Source organism: Ictidomys tridecemlineatus, chromosome 6 (assembly GCF_052094955.1).
Source record: "Ictidomys tridecemlineatus isolate mIctTri1 chromosome 6, mIctTri1.hap1, whole genome shotgun sequence".
NCBI classification, from domain to species: domain Eukaryota; kingdom Metazoa; phylum Chordata; class Mammalia; order Rodentia; family Sciuridae; genus Ictidomys; species Ictidomys tridecemlineatus.
In genome coordinates, this window is record NC_135482.1 from 74,910,064 (window position 1) to 74,923,479 (window position 13,416).

The following is a 13,416-nucleotide window of genomic DNA, read 5'->3' on the forward strand; positions in this document are numbered from 1 at the left end:
TCTATTATGATGAAATTAGAAGAAAAATTATACAGATACCCAGGTTAGTGATTGACACCAATTACAGATATTTAAACATATGCAATTGTATTATTTCATGAAGAATAAAGATTAGGACTGGGTAAGTGGTAAAGAGGGAAAAATGAGTGAGTACTGGGAGTACTGAGTGAAGGAGAAAGGTGCTAACCCTCAGTTTAAGAGAATTAAGTAGACATAGTATATTATAAAACACAAATTTATTTAGAAACAAAATATTTGAACAAAATTTTTGAAAAGAAAAACATCTTTTATTCTTATAAATAGGTTTACTCAAAAGCAGTTTTAAATGACATGAACTCACAATATAATTTTATAAGTCAAGTACACATCTCAAGTTTTAGAATATAGTACTAAAAGGTAAAACAACTAAAAATGTATCTAGAACAGATATTTTCTTTTTGAGAGAGAGAGAGAGAGAGAGAGAGAGAGAGAGAGAGAGAGAGAGAGAGAGAGGGGGAGAGAGAAGAGAGAGAGAGAGAGAGAGAGAGAGAGAGAGAGAATTTTTTAATTTATTTATTTTTTTAGTTTTCAGCAGACACAACATCTTTGTTTGTATGTGGTGCTGAGGATCGAACCCGGCCGCACGCATGCCAGGCAAGCTCACTACCGCTTGAGCCACATCCCCAGCCCCCAAAACAGATATTCACATATTGTTTAAGCTAAAAGATGAAGTTCTTCCAGAAAGAATTTTTAAAAACCCAAAGCTTGTCATGTTTAACTAAGAACTTGCTTCCAAATTAAGAGTTTTCTGAGAAACTAAATACTAATTGTTAAATAACTGTGCTCCTCCTTGATTTGTAAGAAAGGTTTTATTTCAATGTAAATTCATGACTGAATACTTCAGCCCTTATTTTTTTCCTTTTTGCCCTTAAATTCATATGTATACACTCATACTAATTTGAGGCATTATGACAAAAACAAAAATGGAAGATACCATGGTAGATGGAAGACTGTCAGCCTCTGGAAAACCTCCAAATTAGTGTTAGCCTCATTTTCTGGTATAGAAAAGTAGGTTCTCCATGAAAACTTGAAAGATGCCACAATTTAAAGGTAAATGCCTTTGTGCCCTTCTCTCCCAAATTGAGTAGTTATTAACATTGATTCTGGTCAGGCTGTCTGGTCATGAATCCTGGCTTAGTCAATTATTCTATACTGTTGGGCAAACAACCTTTCTATGCTGTTTCCTCATGTATTAACAACCATTCTATCCCACAGGATTATTATGAATATTAAATGAGATAAAATCGGTTTTGAAGCACTAAAACCAATGGCCAATACAATATTATATATATCAGTTTTCAAATTTGTCGTATCACCACTTGTTTATGGGGAAAGGTCCTTAGATGAAAATGCTTTATGAAGTAAACAATGTCATATGGAAAGTCAGATTATGTAAAAGAATCTAATATATGAGTAAAAAATCAAAAAGTGCAACATTTTTATTTATTTTTTTTTACATTTACCTTGGCTTCATACAACTCAGGAAACACTTTCAATAACAGTATAATAAATAGGCATGGATAATATGTATCTTTGTGGTTCAAAACAATACAAAACTATAAAAAGCTTAACTCAGAATAACAAAAGTTTAATTACAAGAACACTTGAATATACAGCACAATATCACCACCTAGTGAACACTGAACTAAACATTTTTATTATACATAGCACTTGCCCTATTTTTCACTAGGGGGATACACCTTTTTAAGTAGAAATACACTATTTCCATTGATACAAGAGGAATTAAAACATATGTAAAATAAATACTACAAGCTCACCGAAATATTCTAACTATAATATCTTTTAGAAGATTGGGCATCTAAAATTTGTTTCTAAAACAGGGTTAACAGTTAAAAGTAGTTTTGTTCAGAAATTTAAAATACCAAAGACAGCATGCAAATCACCAGAAATATCTGACTATGACTTACCAATTAATGCAAAAATATTAGTTGAAATAGACTTATGAATTTAAAAGTACAAGGTTGTAAGACATCTTTAAATATATATTTTACTCTACCTACATGCTATCTGATTTTCCTAAATCTGATAAATAGAAATTTTACCACCAGTCAATGGGAAACATTTTTTGGGGGGGCGTCCAGTCCCTTGCAGAGACTAAGCAATTAGAAAATTTGTTTTTCATTAACTGAAATGTAACTGTTGGCCCTACATTTACACTTTACATAACAGAATAATTTCAATTCACTCAAATAATTATTCTTCAAATATTGTAAGAGCTTAAGTTACAGAATCTGTTATTCCAAGTTAATCATCCCATTCTTTCATTTATCTTACAACAAAACTATTAATCCTCATTATTTGTTCATACTTCTTTAAAACAGTTTCTAATATTTTTAAGAATGATTACAATCCAACACAAAAAAATAATGTGCCATGAATGGCCTGGCTTGTGCACAGTAAAGATTATCTCCACTCTCCATATCCTACTTCTCTTTTATATATGTATATATTTGGTTGTTGATGGACTTTTATTTTATTCATTTGTTTATGTGTAGTGCTGAGAATCGAACACAGCGACATACACATGCAAGGCAAGCACTCAGCCTACTTAATGAAAAACATTCACAAAATAGCAGTTAAAACCTCAGTTTGTGAATCAGATCAATCTATGTTCATTTAGAGACAGAGTGGTCTTGTGGCAAGTCACCAGATATACTTGACCTTTAGCTTCTTCAACAATCCAGCAAAATTCAGTATCTACTGCATAGACATATGAGTAGGATCAAATGGGACAATATTGGTAAATCAGCCAATATGACACCTGAAATATTACAGGTACTCAATACATGGCAATTTCTTTCCCTTTTTCCTCATCTTTTATGTGCCATATGCACACATACATTGCTCAATGAACTGATCACACTCCAGTATGCAGAAACAGTATAATGTTTTTAATATTGTTCTTGTTGGAGAAAGACATTTCTTTTGGCTTGCTGGTGATGAATTGTGCTATGAATGAAATGAAACTCTGAATGAAATTATTAAATTCATCAAAAGCTCATCTTTGAAAAAGCATAATATGAAGACATTATTGGATTACTTCACTGTGACAAAATTTCTTACCCTAGAAATAATAATCAAATCTTAAAAGAATTTTGTGTTGAATTTATAAATGTGTTGAAAAACTTATTCACAATCTATTCATTTTATTATAATTTTTCAACTTGTTTTACTATATTGGAAATGTGTCACCAACATTTAAATATATAAAGCACTCTAAATAAAAGATAAGTTATTCCTAGAAAAGTAAAGTAGAACCTGAAAAACATAAAATATTTTAACTGGTTGAAATTTCTTTTCCCTTTAAAGTCTTATAAACCACCAAAATTATAATAGTTTAATGACTGAATTGCTTGTGTTTTAAACAGCAATAACCTTGATATTATATCCTGATATAAAGACAACATATAACATATTTACAAGTAGATACATGTTTAAGCACTAAACAACACAGCAAACAAAACTTAGCACTAGATCAAAAAAATTAGGTAGATAATGGGTCTGGAATGCTCTTGTCATGAAATGCAATTTATTTCCTCAAATTAATTGTGATTATACATTATAGTTTTTCTGTTATTTGCTTCATTCTATACTACAATGTTCAGTGTACATTAACTAATATTTATCATATGACATTTATGATTTTTATGAATGGCAGGGGATAAATCCTTTTCGAAATTAGGCCCATACCAGACACAACTTAGTTAGGACAATTATCCTCATTTGAAATGAGGGCCAACCATCTTGCCTTATTGATTACAGAGTCATAAGCAAATACTAATTCCCCAAACTCCTATGTTAAATGTTCTTCCTATAAGTCCATGGCTCCTAATTTATATTTAAATTTCCATTTAAAAAGTTTTTTTCATCTTTACATTACAGTCTGATTTTACTATTTAATGTGATTCTAATTGTTTCAAGATAATAAATGCTGTCTACCTAATATATAGTAATTTCTTTCTTTTTCTTTGTTTTTGGTACTGGGATTAAACCCAGACACACTTTACCACTGAGCAACAGCCCCAGCCAATTCTTATTTTTTATTTTGAGATGGTCTCACTAAGTGGCTGAGGCTGGCTTTGAACTTGAGATACTCCTGTCTCAGTCTCTCCAGTTATTGGATTATGAGCATGAACCACCATGAATTTTTTGATCTGAATACATAATTTATTGAAAACTGGTTATAACTGTCCACTATTTAAGAGTATAAATAAAAAATTTGAATCCCTTTTCTCTTTAATTATGAAGAAAATAATGTCAAACTGCGCAGCAATTTAGTTCAAACTGGAAATAATATATTATTTAATTATTAGAAATAAATTACATTAAATTATTTACATTGTGGAATTTTATGACAGACTAAGCATATTCCAGAAATGAATCTAAGGAAACATGGCCCAGAGAGCAAAAATAATTTCTCTTGCTAGGAAGATATGCTATTTTAAAGTAAGGAACACTGTATTTCCAAATAATTTAAACACACAGATACAATTATAAAAAATTTCTGGGTATCCATTAAGAGAAAACACATGTGGTAGTAAACACACGGTACACAGAAACCTAACTAATACTATCTAAAGATAATATTCCATACTAGAATTTCACATAAGGTAGAACTTGATCAAAATTATTCTGAAGTTGAAAACTATGGACTAGAACTTTTCATGATACTCTTTAAAATAATCCTACTCACAGACTAGTAAGAATGATTGTAAGGTTATCTAGTAAGGAAGTATGTTTTTTTCATAATCACTTTTTAATTACGAAATTCAAAAAAATTCTAATTTTTTAAATCCATTACAAAAGTAATATTTGATAATCCTTTAAAAAGTTCAAAACACAAACATAATTTAGAATGTTTGTAAAAGCAAGGAACATTTTAGGAATGACTGGACTTCTCAATCTTTTCAAGTGGAAAGATTTCACAGGGATGAGTTTGGTGTAGTATTGAACAACTAAAGGCAAAATGATCTGTTAAATTGAGCTTGTGTATCTTTCACCTATTTATTTAATCTATTTCACTCTGTGGAAAATTCAACAGTAAATAACCATCTTCTAAGGGTCTAAGAAAATTTAAACCCAAACATTTGTCTTTAACTAAAAAATACTGATAGACATCCTGTTTTAAAATAATTAGAAAAAAATAAGCAGCTCCTTTTAATTCACAGTATTCTTTTCTAAAATACCAAGTACTGTATTTTATGTTATAGAAAATGAGGAAGATTAATGTGTTTCCTTCTTAATGTATAATATCTCCAAATTTAACACAGAAGTGACTCAACACTTAAAAATTAATTGGAATGGTGATCTCTCTAAACAGTCTTCTTCAATTAAATGGGGTGAAATGGTCTCCAGACCAGATCTGAGTGGAAAGTTTGTCCTCTCAGAAATGTTCCTAAACAAAAGCCTTGCATTATGAGACAACAAAGCTGTATTTCCTAAATTACACTCTTTTTTTTCCTCAAGTTTGGTTTCCTGGATTTAGTTCTCTATTATAATAAATTCATGAAAGCATAATTTGTTTGATTATGCTTTCTTATCTGACTGAAAATATTCTGGCTGGGTGTGGTGCATACACCTGTAATCCCAGTTACTTGAAAGGCTGAGAGAGGAGGACTACAAGTTCAAGGGTAGCCTGTGCAAAATTAGCAGGACTCTTAAAATTAAAAGGGCTGGAGACATAGCTCAGAGATATATTGCTTGCCTAGCATCCCTAAACTCAATATTCAGCATACCAAAAAAAAAAAAAAAAATCTGGGTAAAATATATTTTCATACAATCACTGTTATAATTGAGTCATTCTATTTTCTAAGTACTGTATAGAGGTACAATAAAAGAATGCTCTGTATTTTTTCCTCAAGACTTTTGTTGTTATTTTTACCTGTACTCATTTTCATATTTGCAAGTTGAGATGTTTTCTAAATATTCTAATTATTTTAAACAGGAAAAAGCTTTATTCAACACTGAGGAGAAAGTAATTTGTCCACATTTACGGCTATTTTTTAAAAAATTTAGAAATGTAAAATTAGGTTAAGAGATGACGTCTATATACAGTTTTAGCTTTCCATGTCAAAATTAACATGCCCAAATACTTATCTGTAGTAAAATGACAACCCAAGGAATGAATGAAAAATAGTAAATAGAGAATGCAAACATTAACACACACACACAAAATATTACCAGCAGGTGTTCCCTAATTTATAAAATAGTTGCATCAAATGATTTCATAACTTTCTATTTTTTTTGGGGGGGGGGAGATAAGGGAATCAAATACCAATTTGATTTACATTTATATGACCTCAGAAGTCACTTTTTTTTTAACCTCTCAGGAAAAATTTTATTTATAAGATTTGAGCACATATATTATCTCCTAAAAATCTTGTGAGATATTATCTTCTTGTCAGGAGAGAGGCATGGAATGGATATTTCCTCAGACATTTTGATTTCAGATACAGGTCTTTCTAAATGTGGAAAAAAAAAAAGTAAACCACTAAGTTTGGGGTCATTTGTTACAGCAGTCCTAGGAAACTAATACAACAATGTATTTCAGAAAAAAATCTCTTTAAAAGGTATTATAATCAACTTAATTTATCTTTGGCCTTTATACATTTCATATTAGAAATTAGTGAAAAAGCTTCATCATTTCTAGATTTTATATAAAAAATAATACACTGATTCCTAGATTACCATGACCTTCTCTTTTCAATTACTATCCATAAATCTATTTTAATTTATGATTAAAATTATAATTACTGAAATAGTAAACAACTTTTCAATCAGGAATATTGACTGATCATTTGTAAATATTTTTCAAATAATTTCTGAAAAGAATTATAAATTAGTTCCACTGCTGTGAAGCATACCCAGTTTCTTAAGCTTGTATGTACAAAAAGTTTCCAAGCTTTTGAGTGCTGGCAGTATCAAAGAGATAATTGTAAACAATTTTATCTTTCTGTTATTGGCTTCTGAAGCAGATCTTAAGCTTTTCAGTTGTTTATACTTAACTTCCTTGTATTTGTTGCATACAATTAAAGTATGTAATAAAAAAAAAACTGATGTGATCTGAGGATTACCATTATGCCTAAAACAAATTCTATAATTTCCACCTATCAATTATTCATTGTGGAGACAGTCTAAATATTACATCTACTTTTAAAGGTCAAAATATCTCTGATTTTACCACATAAACCTTTGAATGTCCTGACTATTTGGCCACTGAAAAGTCTTACTCAGAAAAATATAAAAAGTTAGGAAATTAACAATTACATAGCAACCCAGTTCACAAACAAGTCTGGATGTGGGTGGTAGAGGTATGTTAAGCCTATAAATAACATACGGTAAAATAAAGTAACGAAATTCTAGCAGTTTTTGAGGAACTGTAGAAGTGAACAAGCATATGAAAAACATTAAATTCCAGAAAACTGATTTTGATTTCAATGAGTCAGCTATACTCCAACCAGCAAATACATAGACTGGAACTAACAAATATTTCATAATTTCATATCTTTGAAAAACTCTTTTCCACACATAGAAAGTATAATGTCTATTGTCTGCTAGCAAGTATTTATGAACATAAGTGAATTTCCAAACTAAAAATATGGAGGCTAAGGTAATCAAACAAAACTGAAATCTACGTTTCCAAACTAAGTAAAGAAAAGCCTTAATTTTAGTAGGAGATAGTAGATGAGGAAAAGAAAAAAAGAGGGTGAAAGAGAAAAAATAGAACAGTTGAGGAAAATGAAAACAGGCTTCATGACTACTCCGATCACCAATAACAATTCCACCATTAACTACCACAAAAGCACAAAATGCAAACCCCAGAAGGATATAGGGCCAAGTTAGAAGGAAAAGCATACTCAAGTTCTTAAAGGACATGGAATACACCAAAAGAAACTGAAGAATTTTCCTGAATTCTGAAAATGGTCCTTTGATAGGGGGAAGCCGCTCTTCCTTCTTCTTTTGTAGCTCAGTTTTCCAGGCTTCAGTTAATTTCTGTGCAATGACATGTCCTGCGCAGAAGACAGCCCAGATGATATTTGTTTGACGAAACATGAAGCCACAAAACCCAAGCAAGGCGGAAGTTTTATGATTTCCATAAAGACACATTAAATAGGCAAAAAGAGTAAAAAACATGGATCCTGCTTCTGTATAATAAAGGAAGTTAAAAAAATACAGTATTGGAAACACTGCTAGTGTTAACGTTGATAAGATTCTCTGGATACTTGAGGCAGCCTTTGGGGGGAAAAACATGAAAAATTATTTTCACAACAAAGCAATTATGCTATTTCTGAATTAACAAAGATATTTATTAAAAAAAAAACAACAATAACAAAGCCCCACGCCAATTTTATTTAGGAGTTAATATTAATCTAATTTTGGGCTTTGCAAAGTTATACTATATAAGTTTATAAGAATACCTGGTACTTTTTAGTTATAATTATTAGCTTGGAAGCCACTAAAACATGTTATGTGCCAAAGCTCCTATGGCTTAAAATTATTTGAATGACTTGAATAATTCAACAAATAGTTGAGGAGTTTTTGGCACAAGACACCAAACTAAACTCTGTGGAGCATAGAGATGAAGAGGACACCATGCAGGTAGCTCTAACCTCCTGAGCTTAATTCTTAGTACCTTCCATAAGCATTCAACTTGCCATCATCACCAATTCCCTTGAAGGACAGCCTTTTAAAACCTTACATGAGACAAATGTAAAAGGGCATATAGCATCTATATTATCTGACCAATGATCTTACTTTTTCATGAAGGATTTTTGTGAAAATAGTAGGCCTAGTCTAAAATTAAACATCTTCTTTGGGCCCTTCTGACAGGACTTCAAAATTTAAGTATTTTTATCTCCTTAAATTGTATCCTTCACTTAATCTAACTCACCAAATCAGACCATGCCATTCCTTTGATTAAATTTAAGGTCTCTCATTCCTCACAAGAATGGGAATAGAACCACCATAAGACCCAGCTAATCCACCACTCAGCATTTATACAAAAGTACTAAAATCAGCATACTATAGTGATACAGGCACATCATTGTTTATAGCAGGGCAATTCACAACCACCAAGTTATGGAACAAACCCAGGTGTTGATGAATTAAAAAAAAAAAAAACATGTTGTACATATACACAGAGGAGTTTTATTCAGCCATAAAGAATGAAATTGTGGTATCTGCAAGTAAATGGATGGAACTGGAGAATATCATGTTAAGTGAAATAAGCCAGATTCAGAAAATCAAGGATCAAATGTTTCTTCTCATGTGCAGAAACTAGAACAAACTAATGGAAAAGGGAGGTGTCTCATGAGGTTAGAGGGAGATCAGTGGAGTAGAATGAGGTAGAAGAGGAGGATGAGGGATAGGAAAGAGGAGGAAATGAGAAATGCATCTGACAACATTATACTATGTACACATATAAATATACTATAGTGAATTCCAACTTTATGTTTATCTATAAAACACCATTAAGAAAAAAACTTAATAAACAGAAGGAAGACCAGTAGAGTATAGGAAAAGGAGCAGGGGAAGGATGGGAAAGAGGAGGCAGTGGGGATTAAAATGGAGCAAATTAAATTCCATGCATATTTTGATTATGTCAAAATGAACCCAACCATTATTCATAACTATAATGCACTAATAAAAGCATTTGAAAAATAGATAAATAAATAAAATTAAGGTCTCTTCATCACCTCCTATATAAAGTTCAAAATCCTCTCCATGGCATATAAGGACTTTCTTGACTTCAGTCCTACCTGCATCTCCAGCTTTATATCCTTATGGTTGATAATTCTATAGTTTCAAACAGTAATTCTCTGCATTTCATTGTTCAATGCCTTTATACCTTTACTTATGCTATGTCTGCCAGAATTATTCCCCTCTTCAGCAGTATCTGTTCATCATGATTTAGCTCTGGTGCTACCTTCTCTGTGCAGCCATATCCAAGGCCACACAGTCCTCCCAGTAAGGCTGTAATAAGCGTTCCTCGGCTCCTTCTCTGTGTCCTCATTCTCATGCCTACCTCCCTCTCATAACTGATACTACTGAAATTATCTCTTTCAATTACTGAATCTTTATATCAGGCACTAGTCGAAGAACCACCTATTTATTAATCCTCTACTCTTCATAACACTTCTCTGGGGTAGATTTATTAGTACTTATTTAACAGTTGAAGGCACAGAGTCATGAAAGGTAATCTTCCCAAAGTAATGCAAGTAGTAGTAGGAGGGATAGAATTCAAACCCAAGAAACCAACTTCTAGGACTTGCAGTCTTAAATTGCCTCATAACTCCTAAAGCAAAGTCTATTTTCCCTATAGAAGATATAAACTCTGCAAGGAAAGACTGCCTTACTTAAATATCTTCTAAAATGGGGGTACAAGATTTCCATTAACTGTCACAAACATACATAAATCCCAGTGTTAAGAACATATTTCTCCAAATTTCATGTGCACTTGACTGCACAGAAACTTGTAATAAATTATGTTAAAACATACCTTGTTTCTGGGTTGCAGCTTTCGGAAAAGCAAATATAGTAAATAGAAGTTGCCAACACTGAAGAGAAGATTAACAAATCTGAGCATTCCAATGGAGCAGACAATATGTTCAGACCATCCAAAAATCCAACTGGCAGGTTTGACCACTCCAACAGACACCAGGTATAAGCCAGGTAATGTAGTAATCATAGGATCCCACTTAAAAATGAAAAGCCAACAATGAAGCAAAATCAAGAACTAATACTGAAAGGACAGCACACATATGTTAAGATCCAGTTTTAATGATCATGACATTTGAGAAGTTATTTTGACATGGTTAAAAAAAATCTTAGTAGATTAGATGTCTACTTTGAGAAAATATTTGTTTTTTGCCTCTGTACCTGTTTGTAATAAATTAAAATTTGTTTCTAATTTCCAAAAACTGCTCTCTAGAACACCTGTATTTTGGTGCCTAAATTGCAAAGGCTGTTATTTCACAGCTTGTAAAATTTAGTTTGAACTCTGATGGGTTTAGAGAGAAAGAAGGGTTTAGAGAGATTGGTCCACAGGCTCTATGATAGCTAACATGTATCAGTTCCAAAAACTGTGCTAAATCCTATTTAATCTTGTTGCATACCCTATATTAGATACTATTATTGATGCATTTTGCAGATGAGTACCCTGAAATCCAGAAAATTTTCTAAGGTTAATAACAGCATCAAGATTGAAAATCAGATTTTTTTTTTCCCAAGATGCTTTAACCAGAACGCATTATGTGTCACCAGAAGAGGAGGAGTATGCTTTGGTATTTATATTTATACATTTGTGTAGTCAAACATACATTTTAAAATGATATAACCCGACTGGGTGCAGTTTATCCAGCTAACAAAAGGTCTCTAAAATGCACAGAAAGAAAATTAATGTAAACTATCCCTTTATTTTTGTGGCTGAAGATCCCCCATCCTTCCTCCGAAATACTGAGTGAGGTGTTTCACTGACGCTAACGTGAAGTTTTCTGACAGGTTCAAGGCACACCCCAACGCCTCTCTAATCTTGGAACTGGGGAAGACACACTGGGATAGTCAGTTGCTAAGAGGAGAAGCACTAGCTAGGCTCCCCATTAGTTACTCTCCCAGACCATTGCTTCTTGAGAGACAGATAAGAAGCTCTGACACAGGAACAAAAGATTACCCAGCTCCTTTTACGTTTGGAGGCTGGGAAGGTGCAAGGGAGAGAGCCAAGGATAAAGGATGGGAAGGAGAAGTCAGCGATGGGAACGCCGGGCCCTCCCTGGCCTGTCCTAGGGTAGAGACAGGTTGCGGACCCCACCTGCGAGAGGGAGAAATGGCCCTCACAGTAGCGCTGCGCCTGCGGCAAGTGGAAGATCTCGTCCATGTAGGGCTCTCGCAGCGCCCGGCTGAAGGCAGAGAAGAGTAGGCATGACACTAAAAAGGTACAGCTCAAGGCAGCTGAGAAATAGTAACCCTCTAGCTGCGCCATTCCTGCCCCCATTGCCAGTGCCCGAGGACCCACTCAGAGCCTGGAAAGCCAAGCTTGAAACTCCGGCTCGAAACGGGCGCGCAAGGCGGGACTGGCCGGACAGGACTGAGCACAGCCGGAAGGCAAAGGATGCTGGGAGAGCGCGGGCCGGAAGGATCCGGTCACTGTTTCCGGAGTGACGAATTTATGTAACGGACCTGACTGTTGCCCTGTCAATCATACTGCCTGAGGCGCCAGGAGTGGTGAGAGCCTCCGGGGAGGGCGGTTCTAAAGATCCGTTGCACTGGAATTGGCGCTGTTTGATGGTTTGAAAAGAAATCAGATCCTTAACCTGCTGGGTTTTTTGTTGTTGTTGTTGGTTCCCATTTCTCACCAGAAGGTGGCGTCATTTCCCCACGTTTCCAATTTCCAAACTTAAAAATTTGCATTTCCTTTTCCAGTTATTTCTGTTCTCTTTTCAGGGATCATTATTACTAAACCCTTCAATTCTAAGACATTTCTCTTGCATCAACTTTTGAGACCGCAAGGGGGGCGTTTATTGTGGGTTCAAAGACTGATTTTTTTTTTAAAGAAAGAGTGAGAAAGAGAGAGAATTTTTTTTTCATATATATTTATTTTTTAGTTTTCGGGGGACACAACATCTTTGTTGGTATGTGGTGCTGAGGATCAACCCGGGACACAGCATGCCAGGCCAGCGCGCTACCGCTTGAGCCACATCCCCAGGCCAAGACTGATATTTTATAACTGGTAGGACATGAAATCCCTGACTGCCAATAAATTCACCAGTTAGAGGATATTTTAGGTTAAAAGAGAACACTTTCAAAAGGTAGACTTTCCGAGGATTTACTTAAATTTATATTAAGGCTGAATTCTGATGGCCGGATTTCAGTATGCTGTGAAAGTTGGGAGGAATTAATTATTTTAGAATTTGGGATGTTTTAGATAAGGAAGGATTGTCTATGCATGTAAATTTGGTTGTTATGTATTAGATTTTCCTACTAAATCATAATCATGAGCATTTAACAGGTGGTACTATGCACCACTGATTTTGTAGTCTCAAAATTTTATTCACATATTAGTTACATAAAGTTACACACTTTTGTATGTTATGTAGACTACACAATTCCTGTAGTCTGGGGTTGGGTATTGAGGGCAGGAGAAAGAGAAGTTATAAAGAACACTAAAGATAAATTATGTTCTGCAAGTTTGCCATGAGCATTGTTGGCTATGTTTTGCAGGAAAAAAAAAATGATCTTTTCATTAACGTCAGTCAAGCTGCCTTTGGCAAAAATACAGCAGAAAATAGTCATGATTCGTTAGGATTGTAAACCGCAGGGTTCTCAATTCAGTTCTTTCTCTGAGTCTCTCTCAACTTAAAG

General features: G+C 33.7%; 1 protein-coding gene across 1 annotated transcript; it reads right to left on the reverse strand.

The window, feature by feature from the left end:
* Positions 1-519: 519 nt before the first annotated feature.
* On the reverse strand, positions 520-12,177 carry LOC101975713 (ALG10 alpha-1,2-glucosyltransferase). The gene is made up of 3 exons (XM_005334031.3): positions 11,867-12,177; positions 10,559-10,756; positions 520-8,292 (listed from the first exon to the last, which is right to left on the reverse strand). Exons 1-3 carry the CDS (start codon positions 12,047-12,049, stop codon positions 7,237-7,239), a joined length of 1,437 nt encoding a protein of 478 aa, XP_005334088.2. The 5' UTR covers positions 12,050-12,177; the 3' UTR covers positions 520-7,236.
* Between the last annotated feature and the right edge of the window lie 1,239 nt (positions 12,178-13,416).

What these genes read in the sequence shown, in the direction of transcription:
- LOC101975713 (XM_005334031.3), bottom strand. Translation starts at nt 12,049, where the DNA reads ATGGGGGCAGGAATGGCGCAGCTAGAGGGTTACTATTTCTCAGCTGCC. An exon ending in GCCATTTCTCCCTCTCGCAG is followed by an intron (nt 10,757 to 11,866) that starts GTGGGGTCCGCA and finishes TTCATTTTTAAG; the next exon opens with TGGGATCCTATGATTACTAC. An exon ending in AGCTGCAACCCAGAAACAAG is followed by an intron (nt 8,293 to 10,558) that starts GTATGTTTTAAC and finishes TTCCCCCCAAAG; the next exon opens with GCTGCCTCAAGTATCCAGAG.